The sequence below is a fragment of the Mobula hypostoma genome, chromosome 2 (genome assembly GCF_963921235.1).
Source record: "Mobula hypostoma chromosome 2, sMobHyp1.1, whole genome shotgun sequence".
NCBI classification, from domain to species: domain Eukaryota; kingdom Metazoa; phylum Chordata; class Chondrichthyes; order Myliobatiformes; family Myliobatidae; genus Mobula; species Mobula hypostoma.
In genome coordinates, this window is record NC_086098.1 from 4,012,083 (window position 1) to 4,027,775 (window position 15,693).

Sequence of the window (15,693 nt, forward strand, 5' to 3'; positions counted from 1 at the left end):
ACGTATGTGATGAGACGGTTTGAAGAGATTCATATGTGGTGGCAGGGAATTCAGTACTCTTATGACCTCAGGAGAAGAAGCTGTTTCCCATCCCAGCAGTACTTGTCCTAATGCTATGGTACCTCCTGCCTGATGGGAGGGTTAAAGGGATTGTTGGATGAGTGGGTGGCATCATTGACAATGCTGAGAGCCCTGTGTACGCGGCATTCCTGATAAACATCTCTAATGGGTGGAAGGGAAGCCCGAATGATCCTCTCAACAGTCCTTGCAATTCTTTGTAGGAACTTGCGGTCAGATGCCTTGTAATTCCTGTACCTGATGGCAATGTCGTTTGCTGGTATGAGTTTGTCTTGCTGCCTTCAATTGCATTGACTAAGGAAGCCTCTTTAAAAGCTGACAACCTCTCCCATGCAGTCAGTATAAAGGCAATCTCTAGGTGACTCAGTGGAACTGTGCTACCTATGTTTGAAATGAGATCAACATACAGCACAGCACAGGCCCTTCAGCCCATATTACTGTGCCAACTTTTTAATCTACTAAGATCAATCTAACCCTTCCCTCCATTTTTTCTCACATGTGCATATCGAAGAGTCTCTTAAATGTCCCTAATATATCTGCTTCTACTATACCAACACCCTTGGCAGTGCATTCCACGCACCCACCACTCTCTGCAAAAAATCCTACCCCTTATACTTTCCTCCAATTACCTTAACATTATGCCCCCTTGTATTAGGTATTTCTACCCTGGGAAAAAGTCTCTGGCTTTTGATAAAAACTTGTATGGTTTTAATACCTACTTCCAACACATCATCATCATCATTGTTTGCCTTGTAGTATGGCGTGTGCAATCAAGGTCCTTGACATTTATCACTACTCTTCAGAGACTGTCTGCCTGGCATCAGTGGTCACATAACCAGAACGTGGATATGCATCAGCTGCTCATACAACCATCCACCACCCTTGGAGAGAATGAGTGCTATGGTAGAAACGCATCTCCACCCCCGTCAAAATATTTATTTCAAAAATAAATCACTTTTTTAATTAAAAACATTTTCTAAGTAGTGTCTGTTTGTGACTTCTTAAACTTACAAGGAATCACTTTGTTTAAGTTCACAATAGTTATTTCATTGTAATTTCCACAAGAACGCTGAATGAAAAGTGAAAATATCATACTAACTGATAACACAACCTATGGACTCACTTTCAAGGACCCTTCATCTCGTGTTCTTGATATTTGTTGTTTGTTTTTCTTTCTTTTTATATTTGCGCAGTTTGTTGTCTTTTGCACATTTGTTGTTCATCTGTCTTTTTGTGTGGGATCTTTTATTGATTCTATTGTGGTTCTTGTATTTACTGAAAGTGCCCGCAAGAAAGGGAATTTCAGCGTTGTATATGGGACAAATGTGATAATAAATTTGTTTTGAATTTTAAACTTCTATTTGCTGTTCTGAAATTACGACTGTATGAATGGAACTTTCTCCAGGCAATTCATTCAGCAGAATTTTGGGATCTACGACCACCAGGTCTTCAATATCCTAGAAATGGTAGTTGTGCTGAATCAAGATTTGGTTGTCGGTCTCATTCCCACACTAAGTCAAACTCTGAAGGACACGGAACATAAGCAAGGACTGGGAAGAAACAGTTTGCAAAGGTAGGTCTTGTTCTCAGAATGCTATCATTTCAGGAGAGTTGTTTCTCAGTTTATCCCAAGTGTTGCAAGATACATAGAAACATAGAAAATAGGTGCAGGAGTAGGCCATTCGGCCCTTCGAGCCTGCACCGCCATTTATTATGATCATGGCTGATCATCCAACTCAGAACCCCGCCCCAGCCTTCCCTCCATACCCCCTGACCCCTGTAGCCACAAGGGCCATATCTAACTCCCTCTTAAACATAGCCAATGAACTGGCCTCAACAGTTTGCTGTGGCAGAGAATTCCACAGATTCACCACTCTCTGTGTGAAGAAGTTTTTCCTAATCTCGGTCCTAAAAGGCTTCCCCTCTATCCTCAAACTGTGACCCCTCGTTCTGGACCTCCCCAACATCGGGAACAATCTTCCTGCATCTAGCCTGTCCAATCCCTTTAGGATCTTATACGTTTCAATCAGATCCCCCCCCTCAATCTTCTAAATTCCAACGAGTACAAGCCCAGTTCATCCAGTCTTTCTTCATATGAAAGTCCTGCCATCCCAGGAATCAATCTGGTGAACCTTCTTTGTACTCCCTCTATGGCAAAGATGTCTTTCCTCAGATTAGGGGACCAAAACTGCACACAATACTCCAGGTGTGGTCTCACCAAGGCCTTGTACAACTGCAGTAGTACCTCCCTGCTCCTGTACTCGAATCCTCTCGCTATAAATGCCAGCATACCATTTGCCTTTTTCACCGCCTGCTGTACCTGCATGCCCACTTTCAATGACTGGTGTATAATGACACCCAGGTCTCGTTGCACCTCCCCTTTTCCTAATCGGCCACCATTCAGATAATAATCTGTTTTCCTATTTTTGCCACCAAAGTGGATAACTTCACATTTATCCACATTAAATTGCATCTGCCATGAGTTTGCCCACTCACCCAACCTATCCAAGTCACCCTGCATCCTCTTAGCATCCTCCTCACCGCTAACACTGCCGCCCAGCTTCGTGTCATCCGCAAACTTGGAGATGCTGCATTTAATTTCCTCATCCAAGTCATTAATATATATTGTAAACAACTGGGGTCCCAGCACTGAGCCTTGCGGTACCCCACTAGTCACCGCCTGCCATTCTGAAAAGGTCCCGTTTATTCCCACTCTTTGCTTCCTGTCTGCTAACCAATTCTCCACCCACACCAATACCTTACCCCCAATACCGTGTGCTTTAAGTTTGCACACTAATCTCCTGTGTGGGACCTTGTCAAAAGCCTTTTGAAAATCCAAATATACCACATCCACTGGTTCTCCCCTATCCACTCTACTAGTTACATCCTCAAAAAATTCTATGAGATTCGTCAGGCATGATTTTCCTTTCACAAATCCATGCTGACTTTGTCCGATCATTTCTCCGCTTTCCAAATGTGCTGTTATCACATCCTTGATAACTGACTCCAGCAGTTTCCCCACCACCGACGTTAGGCTAACCGGTCTATAATTCCCCGGTTTCTCTCTCCCTCCTTTTTTAAAAATTGGGGTTACATTAGCCACCCTCCAATCCTCAGGAACTAGTCCAGAATCTAACGAGTTTTGAAAAATTATCACTAATGCATCCACTATTTCTTGGGCTACTTCCTTAAGCACTCTAGGATGCAGACCATCTGGCCCTGGGGATTTATCTGCCTTCAATCCCTTCAATTTACCTAACACCACTTCCCTACTAACATGTATTTCACTCAGTTCCTCCATCTCACTGGACCCTCTGTCCCTTACTATTTCTGGAAGATTATTTATGTCCTCCTTAGTGAAGACAGAACCAAAGTAATTATTCAATTGGTCTGCCATGTCCTTGCCCCCCATAATCAATTCACCTTTACAGGAACAACAGTTACTCTGGTCTGCACTCCAAGGTTCCAGAGTAGATGGCCAAAAGCTATCTGCATTGAAGGATAATTTACTCCAGCCATGTTGTTTTATTTAGAGATACAGCACAGTAAGAGGCCCTTCCATCCCAATAAGCCCACAGCACTCGATTACACTCGATTAATTGTGTCCAATTAACCTACTCACCCGTATGTCTTTGGAAAGTGGAAGGAAAGCCATACTGTCACAGGGAGAATGTACAGACTCTTTAAGCACAGCAGCGGGAATTTATCTGGGTCACTGGCACAGCCTAAGCATTGGAGGACATCCATTTAGAACAGATGAGGAGGAACTGCTTTAGCCAGTGGGTAGTGAATCTGTGGAAGTCATTGCCACAGACAGTTGTGCAGGTCAAATAACTGGGTATATTTAAAGTAGAAGTTGATAGGTTCTTGATTAGTAAGGGCTTCCAAGTCTATGGGGAGAAGGCAGAAGCATCAGGTTGAAAAGGATAATAAATCAACCATGGAATTTTGGAGCAGACTTGATGGGCCAAATGGCCTAATTCTGCTTAAGACCGTATAGAAACATAGAAATCCTACAGCACAATACAGGCTTTTCGGCCTACAATGTTGTGCCAAACATGTACTTACTTTAGAAATTACCTAGGGTTACCCAAAGCCCTCTTAATTTTTTCTAAGCTCCATGTTCCTATTCAAAAGTCTCTTAAAAGACCCTGTTGTATCCGCCTCCACCACAGTCACCAGCAGCCCATTCCACGCACTCACCACTTTCTGCGTAAAAAAACTTACCCCTGATATCTCCTCTGTACCTGCTTCCAAGCACCTTAAAACTGTCCCCTCTCATATTAGCCATTTCAGCCCTGGGAAAAAAAACCTCTGACTACCCACACGATCAATGCCTTTCATCATCTTATTCACCTCTATCAGGTCACTTCTCATCCTCCGTCACTCCAAGGAGAAAAGGCCAAGTTCACTCAACCTATTCTCATAAGGCATGCTCCCCAATCCAGGCAACATCCTTGTAAATTTCCTCTGCACCCTTTCTATGGTTTCCACATCCTTCCTGTGGTGAGGTGACCAGAAATGAGCACCGTACTCCAAGTGGGGTCTGACCAGGGTCCTATATAGCTGTAACATTACCTCTCAGCTCTTGAACTCAGTCCCACAGTTGATGAAGGCCAATGCACCGTATGCCTTCTTAACCGCAGAGTCAACCTGCATAGCAGCTTTGGGTGTCCTATGGACTCAGACCTCAAGATCCCTCTGATCCTCCACACTTACCATTAATGCTATATTCTGCCATCATATTTAACCTACCAAAATGAACCACCTCACACTTATCTGGGTTGAACTCCATCTGCCACTTCTCAGCCCAGTTTTGCATCCTATCAATGTCCCACTGTAACCTCTGACTGCCCTCCACACCGTCCACAACATTCCCAACCTTTGTGTGATCAGCAAATTTACAATCCCTAAATGATAAAGTGGAGTTGGAACCCGAAATCTTGAGTACAAAAGCTTGTAGTAATTAAATCTAATATATTGCCTGTTTAAAAAAAAAACTGAACTGTACCATGCAACACATACAAAATGCTGGAGGAACTCAGCAGGCCAGGCAGCATCTGTAGAAAAAAGTACAGGCAACGTTTCGAGCCGAGACCCTTCGCCACTCCAGCCGAATCGTCTCAGCCCGAAAGTCAACTGTACTTTTTTCCCCCCAATCGATGCTGCCTGGCCGATTGAGCTCTTCCAGCATTTTATGAGAGTTGCTTGGATTTCCAGCATCTGCAGATTTTCTCTTGTTTGTGAACTATACCATTGCAGTCAGATGTTATAAGCATTCTGTTTGAAAAAATGTATCAACCCACAGAATGCTGAAGGAGCTCAGCAGATTAGGGAGTATGTATGGAGGTGAATAAACAGTTCGATGTTCTGGGTCAGGGACCTTTGCGTTTATGAAAAATACGCTCAGTGCCACTTTATTAGGTACGTGAGAGGAACCCAATGTGGTCTTCTGCTGCTGCAGCCCATCTGCTTCAACGTCTAACGGGTTGTGCATTCAGGGGTGCTTTTCTGCATATCAATGTTATAACGTGTGGTCATTTGAGTTACTGTCACCTTCCTGTCAGCGTGAGCCAGTCTGGCCATTCTCCTCCGACCACTCTCATTAACAAGGCACTTTCACCCACAGAACTGCCGCTCACTGGATGTACTTTTGTTTTTCACACCATTCTGTGTAAACTCTGGAGAAAATTGTGTGTGTAAACCCAGGAGATCAGCAAATTCTGAGATTCTCAACCCACCCTGTCTGGCACCAACCATCAGTCCACGGCCAAAGTCACTTCGGTCACATTTTTTCCCCATGCTGATGTTTGGTCTGAACAGCAACTGAACCGCATGCTTTTATGCAGTGGGTTGCTGCCACACGATTGCCTGGTTGGATGTTTGCTTTAATGAGCAGGTTGTCCTAATAAAGTGGGCACTGAGTGTATATCACCTGGTTCTTTCATCTTTCTGAAAGTATATTTTTGAATTCCCTACAGAGCATCCTACAGAAGACTATTGATCCATCTTGGGGAGGAAGGACAAGCTGAAATTGCCAAGTTAGAAAACAGTAATGACTAGATTCATCAGAGAAGTTTGTACCGGCAAGCATCTGAGTGATACTTGAATACCATGTTGTAAAAACTTGTACAGTACTTTTTATAAATATATTGTTTCATAAATATATTGTAGTTAATTGTGGCAAATAAAGGTTTTAAGTTAATGTTTTGAAATCTACTTTTGTCTACCTGTTTTGTCACAGAACACTTGGTAAGGTGGCTTTTTATATAACAAAGAGGAAGTGAGGTAGATGGAAATAACTGGAAGTTAGATAATTCAGACTGATCAATGTCATTGCTTGCTTTTATTTATTTAGAGATAGAACATGGCAACATGCCTTTCCGGTCCAAGGAGCCTGTGCCCTCCAGTTACCGTTAGCCTACTAACCCCTACAAAATGCTGGACGAACTCAGCGGATCAGGTAACATCTATGAGAATGGATAAACGGGAGTCAACGTTTCGGTCCGCTACCCTTCGTCGGGACTGGAAAGGAAGAGGGAGGATGCCAGAATGAGGAAGTGAGGGGTGGAGAAAGTGGGCAAGCTGGCAGGTGATAGGTGAGGCCAGGTGGATGATGACATAAGAAGCTGCAAGGTGAGGTAAAGGGCTGGAGAAGAAGGAATCTGATAGGAGGATTTCCGGTATCTGCAGAATTTCTTCTGTTTATAACATATTGGTCTGTACGTCTTTGGAATGTGGAAGGAAACTGGACTTATAGACATCTGTGGGAATTTAGCTCAGGAGCACCGAAACGTACATACCCAGGAACACCATAAACGTAGAAATTCCTTATTCGCGGTGGTGAGAATTGAACCCACGTTGCTGATGCTGTAATAGTGTTATGCTAACTGCTACACTAATGTGCTGCCCTATATATTCTTTGTACTGAGGATTAACCTACTAACCGGTGCATCTTTGGAATGTGGGAGGAAACCCCCATGTGGTTACGCAGAGAAAACACAAACTCTTTACAGTCAGCGGTGGGATTGACCTGGATCATTGGTACTGTAATAGCATTACATTAACTGCTCACTACTGTATGTTATTGAATTGTATACACATTGATATTGAATATAACATTAATTCATTCACAGAACCACAGAGAGATAGAGCATGGATATATAGACTGTGGCCACATTATTAGGAAAACCTATACACATCATTAATGCAAATATCTAATCAGCCAATCATGTGGCAGTAACTCAGTGCATAAAAGCATGCAGACGTGGTCAAGAGGTTCAGTTGTTGTTCAGACCAAACATCAGAATGGGGAGGAAATGTGATCTAAGTGACTTTGACTATGGAATGATTGTTGGTGCCGGATGGAGTGATTTGAGTATCTCAGAAACTGTTGATCTCCTAGGATTTTCATGCACAACAGTCTCTAGAGTTTACAGAGAATGGTGTGAAAAACAAAAAAAAAAAATCCAGTGAGTGGCAGTTCAGTGGGGCAAAAATGCCTTGTTAATGAGAGAGGTCAGAAGAGAATGGCTGGACTGGTTCACGCTGACAAGAAGGTGACAGTAACTCAAATAACCATGTGTTACAACAATGGTGTGTAGAAGAGCATCTCTGAATGCACACAATGTCAATCCGTGAAGTGGATGGGCTACAGCATCAAAAGACCTCGAACCGACCCTCAGTAGTCTCTTTATTAAGAGCAGGAGATTCCTCAGCCCAGTGAGTCCTTGCTCTCCTTTAATCTCAATCACCCCCTCCCTCATTTCCACATTACCATCAGGATTTTGCTACTCACCAATGCATCAGGGTCAATTCACAGTAACCAATCCCAAACCCTCATGGTCTTTGGGATGTGAAAGGAAGCTGGAGGACATGGAGGAGGCGCACAGGATCACAGAGAGCATGCAAATTCCACACAGACAGCATCCAAAGTTATGACTGAACCCAGACTCCTGGCATTGTGGGCCAGTGGCTCCACCAGCAGAGACACCTAATAGAGTAGGAATTGCTGGCTTGGAGTTTGAACACAAATCAACTCCACAAGTCAGAGTAAACTCTGGGGCCTTTTGGTACTTTGCAGCAGGTTTCAATCATGACAAGTGGTTGTTTGTTAGTGAGTCAATATGATATTTAATGAGAGCTTAAGGTCTCATTGTGATCTATTAAGCACTTGACAAAGGCCGATAACAAGAAGTTAAGTTTAAGTGGAGTAGGACAGTGTTAGAGTGGTTAGTTTCCGGCTTGGGAAGAAATGAAGGCTAAGGTAAGATTCTGGCAAGTTTCTTTCTCTAATAGTACATAGCTAGTGCAGTGAGAATGGGTCCAGGATCCGTGATTTGCTCTTCATGTGAGATGTGGGAATTCTGGGAGACCTCCAGTCTCCTTGATAACTACATCTTCAAAAAGTGCATGCAGCTGTAGCTTCTTACAAACCGTGTGAGGGAACTGGAGCTGCAGCTGGATGACCTTGCACTCATACTGGAGAATGAGGTGATGGCCTGGAGCTACAGGGAGGTAGTCACCCCGAAGTTAATTCAGGGCATTCAGGACATTTACTAAGACAGGGATGTAAAAAGGGCCCGAAGGATCATTGAGGACCTGAGTCACTCCAACCACAAACTGTTCCAGCTACTATCATCCGGGAAACAATACCGCAGCATAAAACAGGTTCTGGGACAGCCTCTTCCACCAGGCCATCAGACTGCTTAATTGATGCTGACACAACTGTATGTCCATGTTATATTGCCTATCCTGTTGTACATATTATTTATTATAAATTACTGTAAATTGCACATTGCACATTTAGATGGAGACGTAACAAAAAGATTTTTACTCCTCATGTATATGATGTAGGTAATAAAGTCAATTCAATTCAATACAGTAGGCAGGTAGTTGGTGAGAAAGGAGAATGGGGTTGAGATGGTTAATAAATCAGCCATGATGGAATGGCAGAGCAGACTCGATGGGCCAAGTGGCCTAATTCTGCTCTTGTGTCTTGCATTCTATGGTCTAAAAGAATTTGGATGTGTGGCTAAATGCCACATGCAGACTATGAACAAGGCTCTTAAGTAAACTCCATTCAGGTGGTTTATGAAGCTGCCCCAAATGCCCAGTTTGTCAATCTTTGCTGTTCCGGTAACTTCTGTTGGGATGAACAAACTCATGAGCCAGGTCAGCCTTCACTTTCATGGAGACTCCAGCAAAATTATTACAAGGTATTGATCATTGAGCTTCACAACCTGGATCTTTCTACCTCCCTCTCCCTCACCCTCTCCCTCTGTACCTCCCTGGATCTTCGACTCCCTCACCGGGAGACCATAGACAGCGCAGATTGGAAGTAACATCTGTCCTCGTAGGCAATCAACACCAACACACCTTAAGGATCTGTGCTTAGCCCACAAGTCTACTCTCTACATGCGTGACTGCATAAACACAGTTCAAATGCCATCTATATATTTAAGAAAGGCTCTAAGAATAAGTCAGGAAATTATAGACTGATGAGTCTGACAACCGTTGTGGGAAAGTTATATGAAGGTGTTCTAAGGAACCGGGTATCTCAGTATTTGGATAGACAGAGACTGATTAGGGATAGTCAACATGGCTTTGTGTGATATGTCATGTCTAAACAATCTAATAGAGATTTTAGAGAAAGTTACCAGGAAAGTTGAAGAAGGCAAGGTAGTAGATGTTTTCTGCATGGACTTTAGCAAGGCCTTTGACAGGGGTTTGCAGGGGAGGTTGGACAAGAAGGTACAATTGCTTGGCATTCAAGATGAGGTAGTCATTGGATTTGTGGCGAGTGGTTGTAATGGTTGCCTCTTTGACTGGAAACCTGTGATTACTAGTGTTTTGCAGGGGTCGGCGATGGTTCTGTTGTTACTTATTGTCTATTTCATCAATCTGGATACACTACTCCTGCTCCCCTCTTCCAAATCATTAATGTATATCATAAACAGTTGCGGGCCCAGACCAACCCCTGTGGCACACTGCTTATCACTGATTGCCAACCAGAGTAACACCCATATATCCCAGCTCTCTGCTTTCTATTAGTTAACCAATCCTCTATCCATGTCAATACATCACCCCCAACTCTACGCATCCTTATCTTATGGATGTCTTATGTGCACCTTATCTAATGCATTCTAGAAATTCAAGTAACTAACATCCATCTGTTCCGCTCTATCTACTGCACTCGTTATATCCCCAAAGAACTCCATTAAGTTTGTCAAACAGGACCTGTCTTTGCCGAATCCATTTTTTTCCAGATGCATCGCTATTTCTTCTTTAACGAAAGCTTCAAACATTTTCCCAACTACAGATGTTAAACTAACTGGCCTATAGTTACCTGCCTTTTGCCTATATTCTTTTTTGAACAGTGGCGTGACATTCGCCTTCTTCCAATCCGTTGGGACCTCCCCAGAGTCCAGAGAATTTTGGTAAATTATCACCAAAGCCTCAACTATAACCTCTGCCATTTCTTTCAGCACCCTGGGATGTGTCCCATCAGGACCAGGGGACTCGTCTACCTTCAGGACAAGTTTACTCAGCACTACCTCTTTAGTGATAGCTATTGTATTGAGGTCCTCACCACCCATTGCATCCATAACATCTCTCTTTGGCATGTTAGATGTGTCCTACACCCTGAAGACCAACACAAAATAGTCATTCAAAGCCTCAACCATTTCCTCGTTATCAAATATCAGTTCCCCCTTCTCGTCTTCCACGGGACCTATGTTCACTTGGACCAACCTTTTCCACTTTATATAATTATAAAAACTTTTACTATCTATTTTTACATCTTGTGCTAGTTTATTTTCATAATCTATCTTCCCTTTATTGCTCACTTAGTGGTTCTTTGTTGCTTTTTAAAGTTTTTCCAATCGTCCAGTCTCCCACTACTCTTGGCAACTTTGTATAGAAACATAGAAAATAGGTGCAGGAGTAGGCCATTCGGCCCTTCGAGCCTTATGATCATGGCTGATCATCCAACTCAGAACCCCGCCCCAGCCTTCCCTCCATACCCCCTGATCCCCGTAGCCACAAGGGCCATATCTAACTCCCTCTTAAATATAGCCAATGAACTGGCCTCAACTGTTTCCTGTGGCAGAGAATTCCACAGATTCACCACTCTCTGTGTGAAGAAGTTTTTCCTAATCTCGGTCCTAAAAGGCTTCCCCTTTATCCTCAAACTGTGACCCCTTGTTCTGGACTTCCCCAACATCGGGAACAATCTTCCTGCATCTAGCCTGTCCAATCCCTTTAGGATTTTATACGTTTCAATCAGATCCCCCCTCAATCTTCTAAATTCCAACGAGTACAAGCCCAGTTCATCCAGTCTTTCTTCATATGAAAGTCCTGCCATCCCAGGAATCAATCTGGTGAACCTTCTTTGTACTCCCTCTATGCATGAACTTTTAGTTTGATGCCTTCCTTTATTTCCTTAGTTATCCAAGGCTGGCTCTCCCCACACTTACCGTTCTTGCTTTTAACTGGAATATACTTCTGTTAAGCACTGTGAAAAATCTCTTTGAAAGTCTTCCAATGTTCTTCAACTGTCCCACCATATAGCCTGTGTTCCCAGTCTACCCTATCCCGTTGTAGTCTTCCCTGTTCAGGCATAATACGTTGGTTTTAGATCGAACTATTGCATCTTCCATTTGTATGAGAAACTCAATCATACTGTGCTCACTCTTTCCAAGCAGATCCTTAGCTACAAAATTGCTAATTTTACCCTCCTCATTGCACAGGACCAGATCCAAGATAGCACATTCCCTTGTATTACAGGAATGATTCTGGTATGGATAAAGTGGCTGACTGGCGGGAGAAAAAGAAGGGGAATAAAGGCGGTCTTTTCTGGCTGGCTGCTGGCGACTAGTGGTGTTTCACAGGGGACTGTGTTGGGACCAATTCCTGTTACGTTATATGTCAATGATTTGGATGATGAAATTGATGGTTTTTTTGCAAAGTTTGCAGAAGATATGAAGATAGCTGGAGGGGCAGGTAGTTTTGAGGAAGTAGAGAGGCTACAGAAGAATTTAGGCAGATTAGGAGAATAGGCAAAGAGATGACAGATTGAATGCAGTGTTCAGAAGAGTATGATCATACACATTGGTATGTAACCCTCAGGTTGTCGTCTGCGTACATCTAGGGAAGACCATCTCTGGCCCCACTGAACGTGTGAGATTGAGGTGCAAAACCTCCTGTTTGTGTGGATGCTGTGTGATGTGTCACCCTGTTACAAATCAGTACCACAAAATATCAGACAGTACACCATATGCAATTAAAGGATTTAGCTTTATAATTCTTAATTTGACTGAAGGGTTGGTAAAGTAAAAAAAAAGAAAAAGAACCATTTTAATGAAACAGTCTGATGTGCACATTGGAGCTCACGGTTTCCCTTCCGCTGGTCCTCCATTGAATTCCCCGGGCTTCGTCGACTCCCGGCCCCACTCCAAGTCCACTCCTTTCTGGTGTCTACGACCTCTCCTTTCTGGCATCTTCTCTCCCCATCTTCCGCTGAACAAAGACCCAGATCACCTCGGTCTCAGGCACACAACAAGAAAAAAATACTTCCTTCATCGGACAGCGCACATACCAAAGCCCCCGTTATCTCTAGCCATAATCCAAACACTGCGCTAAAGAGAAACCACTACACTAGCAGTGAACCCTTTCCCAGGGCGTTACATTCTCCCCCCCCCCCACCACCAAATTTAGTCATGCCCTCATGACTTTGAGATAATTTGCCAATCCTTCATGCAAAGCACAAAGTCCAACCCAGGTGTAAAAGGCAGTGACATAACTCCCCAAAGTGGTAGGGGCTGCACTCTGTTCCCCCAGTGCTACATAGACCAGCCTACCTGGTGGTCTCCTGATTCTTTGAGACGTCCATACTCGTCGTCTACTTCAGGTTCCGACACTTCTTGGAATACTTCTGGTCTACCTGGTGAGGCATCCCCAGGCCTATCACTTGTGCCCTCCTGCAACTCGGACCCCGCTGTCCCTTGGCTGAGCCCCGCTTCATTCCTTGAAAGGTCCCACTGAAACCCAGGCTGCCACAGGTAGCCCCCCCCCCCGCCCCGCCCGATTTCACCTGACTCAGTGTGAAATGGGTTGGGAATCTCTTCCTCAATCAGTGGGGAGATAGCAAAAGGCAGCATATACCACACCCCCATTTCCTCATTCTCCAAGTCCATATCCCATTCCGGGGTAGGGGCTGGTCTAATCTCTCCTGCTGTTGGTTCTTCAGTTGCCCTGCATCACTGCAGAGTCCTCTTACGAGGTGTAGGCTCCATTTCGGGCCCTGGGTCAACCTGCACCTCTTGCCCCAGAGGCAGAAGGTGGTTCCAATGGAGAATCTTGACAGGCCCATTCCAGTTCTTTGGATTCACCTGGAAAACTGGTATATTTGGCATCTTCACTACATAGGGTGTAACCACTTTTGCGTAGTCCTTCACAAACCTCCGATAGTAACCACAGAACCTAAGGAATGAGCGCAAAGCGCTCACAATCTGGGGCCTTGGCCATGTGGTCACCATGTCTATCTCAGACAGATCGGTAGCTACTCCATCCCATAAGACTATGTGCCCAACATAACTGACAGACGTCTTGCAGAACTGGCACTTGTCCAGGGAAAGTTCTTAACGCTTTAGCTTTCAGGCAGCCTCGCTTCATGTTCTTCCAAGGTGGACCCAAACACTGAGGTCATCCAGATACACCTATACCTCAAGCAAGTTCATATCCCCCACCATTTTCTCCCTGACACGCTGGAAGGTCGCAGGGGCTCCCGATATTCCCGAGGTTGCATGGATGAACTACAACAATTGTTCATCCCAGTTTGGCAAAAGAATAAATCAAGGAAGGTAGTGCACCCATGGCTGACAAGAGAAATTAGGGATAGTATCAATTCCAAAGAAGAAGCATACAAATTAGCCAGAGAAAGTGGCTCACCTGAGGACTGGGAGAAATTCAGAGTTCAGCAGAGGAGGACAAAGGGCTTAATTAGGAAGGGGAAAAAAGATTATGAGAGAAAACTGGCAGGGAACATAAAAACGGACTGTAAAAGCTTTTACAGATATGTAAAAAGGAAAAGACTGGTAAAGACAAATGTAGGTCCCCTACAGACAGAAACAGGTGAATTGATTATGGGGAGCAAGGACATGGCAGACCAATTGAATAATTACTTTGGTTCTGTCTTCACTAAGGAGGACATAAATAATCTTCCAGAAATAGTAGGGGACAGAGGATCCAGTGAGATGGAGGAACTGTGCGAAATACATGTTAGTAGGGAAGTGGTGTTAGGTAAATTGAAGGGATTGAAGGCAGATAAATCCCCAGGGTCAGATGGTCTGCATCCTAGAGTGCTTAAGGAAGTAGCCCAAGAAATAGTGGATGCATTAGTGATAATTTTTCAAAACTCGTTAGATTCTGGACTAGTTCCTGAGGATTGGAGGGTGGCTAATGTAACCCCACTTTTTAAAAAAGGAGGGAGAGAGAAACCAGGGAATTATAGACCGGTTAGCCTAACGTCGGTGGTGGGGAAACTGCTGGAGTCAGTTATCAAAGATGTGATAACAGCACATTTGGAAAGCAGTGAAATGATCGGACAAAGTCAGCATGGATTTGTGAAAGGAAAATCATGTCTGACGAATCTCATAGAATTTTTTGAGGATGTAACTAGTAGAGTGGATAGGGGAGAACCAGTGGATGTGGTATATTTGGATTTTCAAAAGGCTTTTGACAAGGTCCCACACAGGAAATTAGTGTGCAAACTTAAAGCACACGGTATTGGGGGTAAGGTATTGATGTGGATGGAGAATTGGTTAGCAGGCAGGAAGCAAAGAGTGGGAATAAACGGGACCTTTTCAGAATGGCAGGCGGTGACTAGTGGGGTACCGCAAGGCTCAGTGCTGGGACCCCAGTTGTTTACAATATATATTAATGACTTGGATGAGGGAATTAAATGCAGCATCTCCAAGTTTGCGGATGACACGAAGCTGGGTGGCAGTGTTAGCTGTGAGGAAGTTGCTAAGAGGATGCAGAGTGACTTGGATAGGTTGGGTGAGTGGGCAAATTCATGGCAGATGCAATTTAATGTGGATAAATGTGAAGTTATCCACTTTGGCGGCAAAAATAGGAAAACAGATTATTATCTGAATGGTGGTCGATTAGGAAAAGGGGAGGTGCAACGAGACCTGGGTGTCATTATACACCAGTCATTGAAAGTGGGCATGCAGGTACAGCAGGCGGTGAAAAAGGCAAATGGTATGCTGGCATTTATAGCGAGAGGATTCGAGTACAGGAGCAGGGAGGTACTACTGCAGTTGTACAAGGCCTTGGTGAGACCACACCTGGAGTATTGTGTGCAGTTTTGGTCCCCTAATCTGAGGAAAGACATCCTTGCCATCCAAGGTTCACCAGATTGATTCCTGGGATGGCAGGACTTTCATATGAAGAAAGACTGGATGAACTGGGCTTGTACACGTTGGAATTTAGAAGATTGAGGGGGGATCTGATTGAAACGTACAAAATCCTAAAGGGATTGGACAGGCTAGATGCAGGAAGATTGTTCCCGATGTTGGGGAAGTCCAGAACAAGGGGTCACAGTTTGAGGAT

The 15,693-nt window shown here is 44.1% G+C and overlaps 1 protein-coding gene across 1 annotated transcript in view; it reads left to right on the plus strand.

Annotated features, from left to right (window-relative positions):
- mms22l (MMS22-like, DNA repair protein) overlaps nt 1–15,693 on the plus strand; it is a 297,601-nt gene that overhangs the window by 251,964 nt on the left and 29,944 nt on the right. Inside the window, exon 24 of the mRNA XM_063033047.1 lies at nt 1,484–1,651. Coding sequence (XP_062889117.1) covers nt 1,484–1,651 — 168 coding nt within the window. The remainder of the gene's footprint in view (nt 1–1,483; nt 1,652–15,693) is intronic.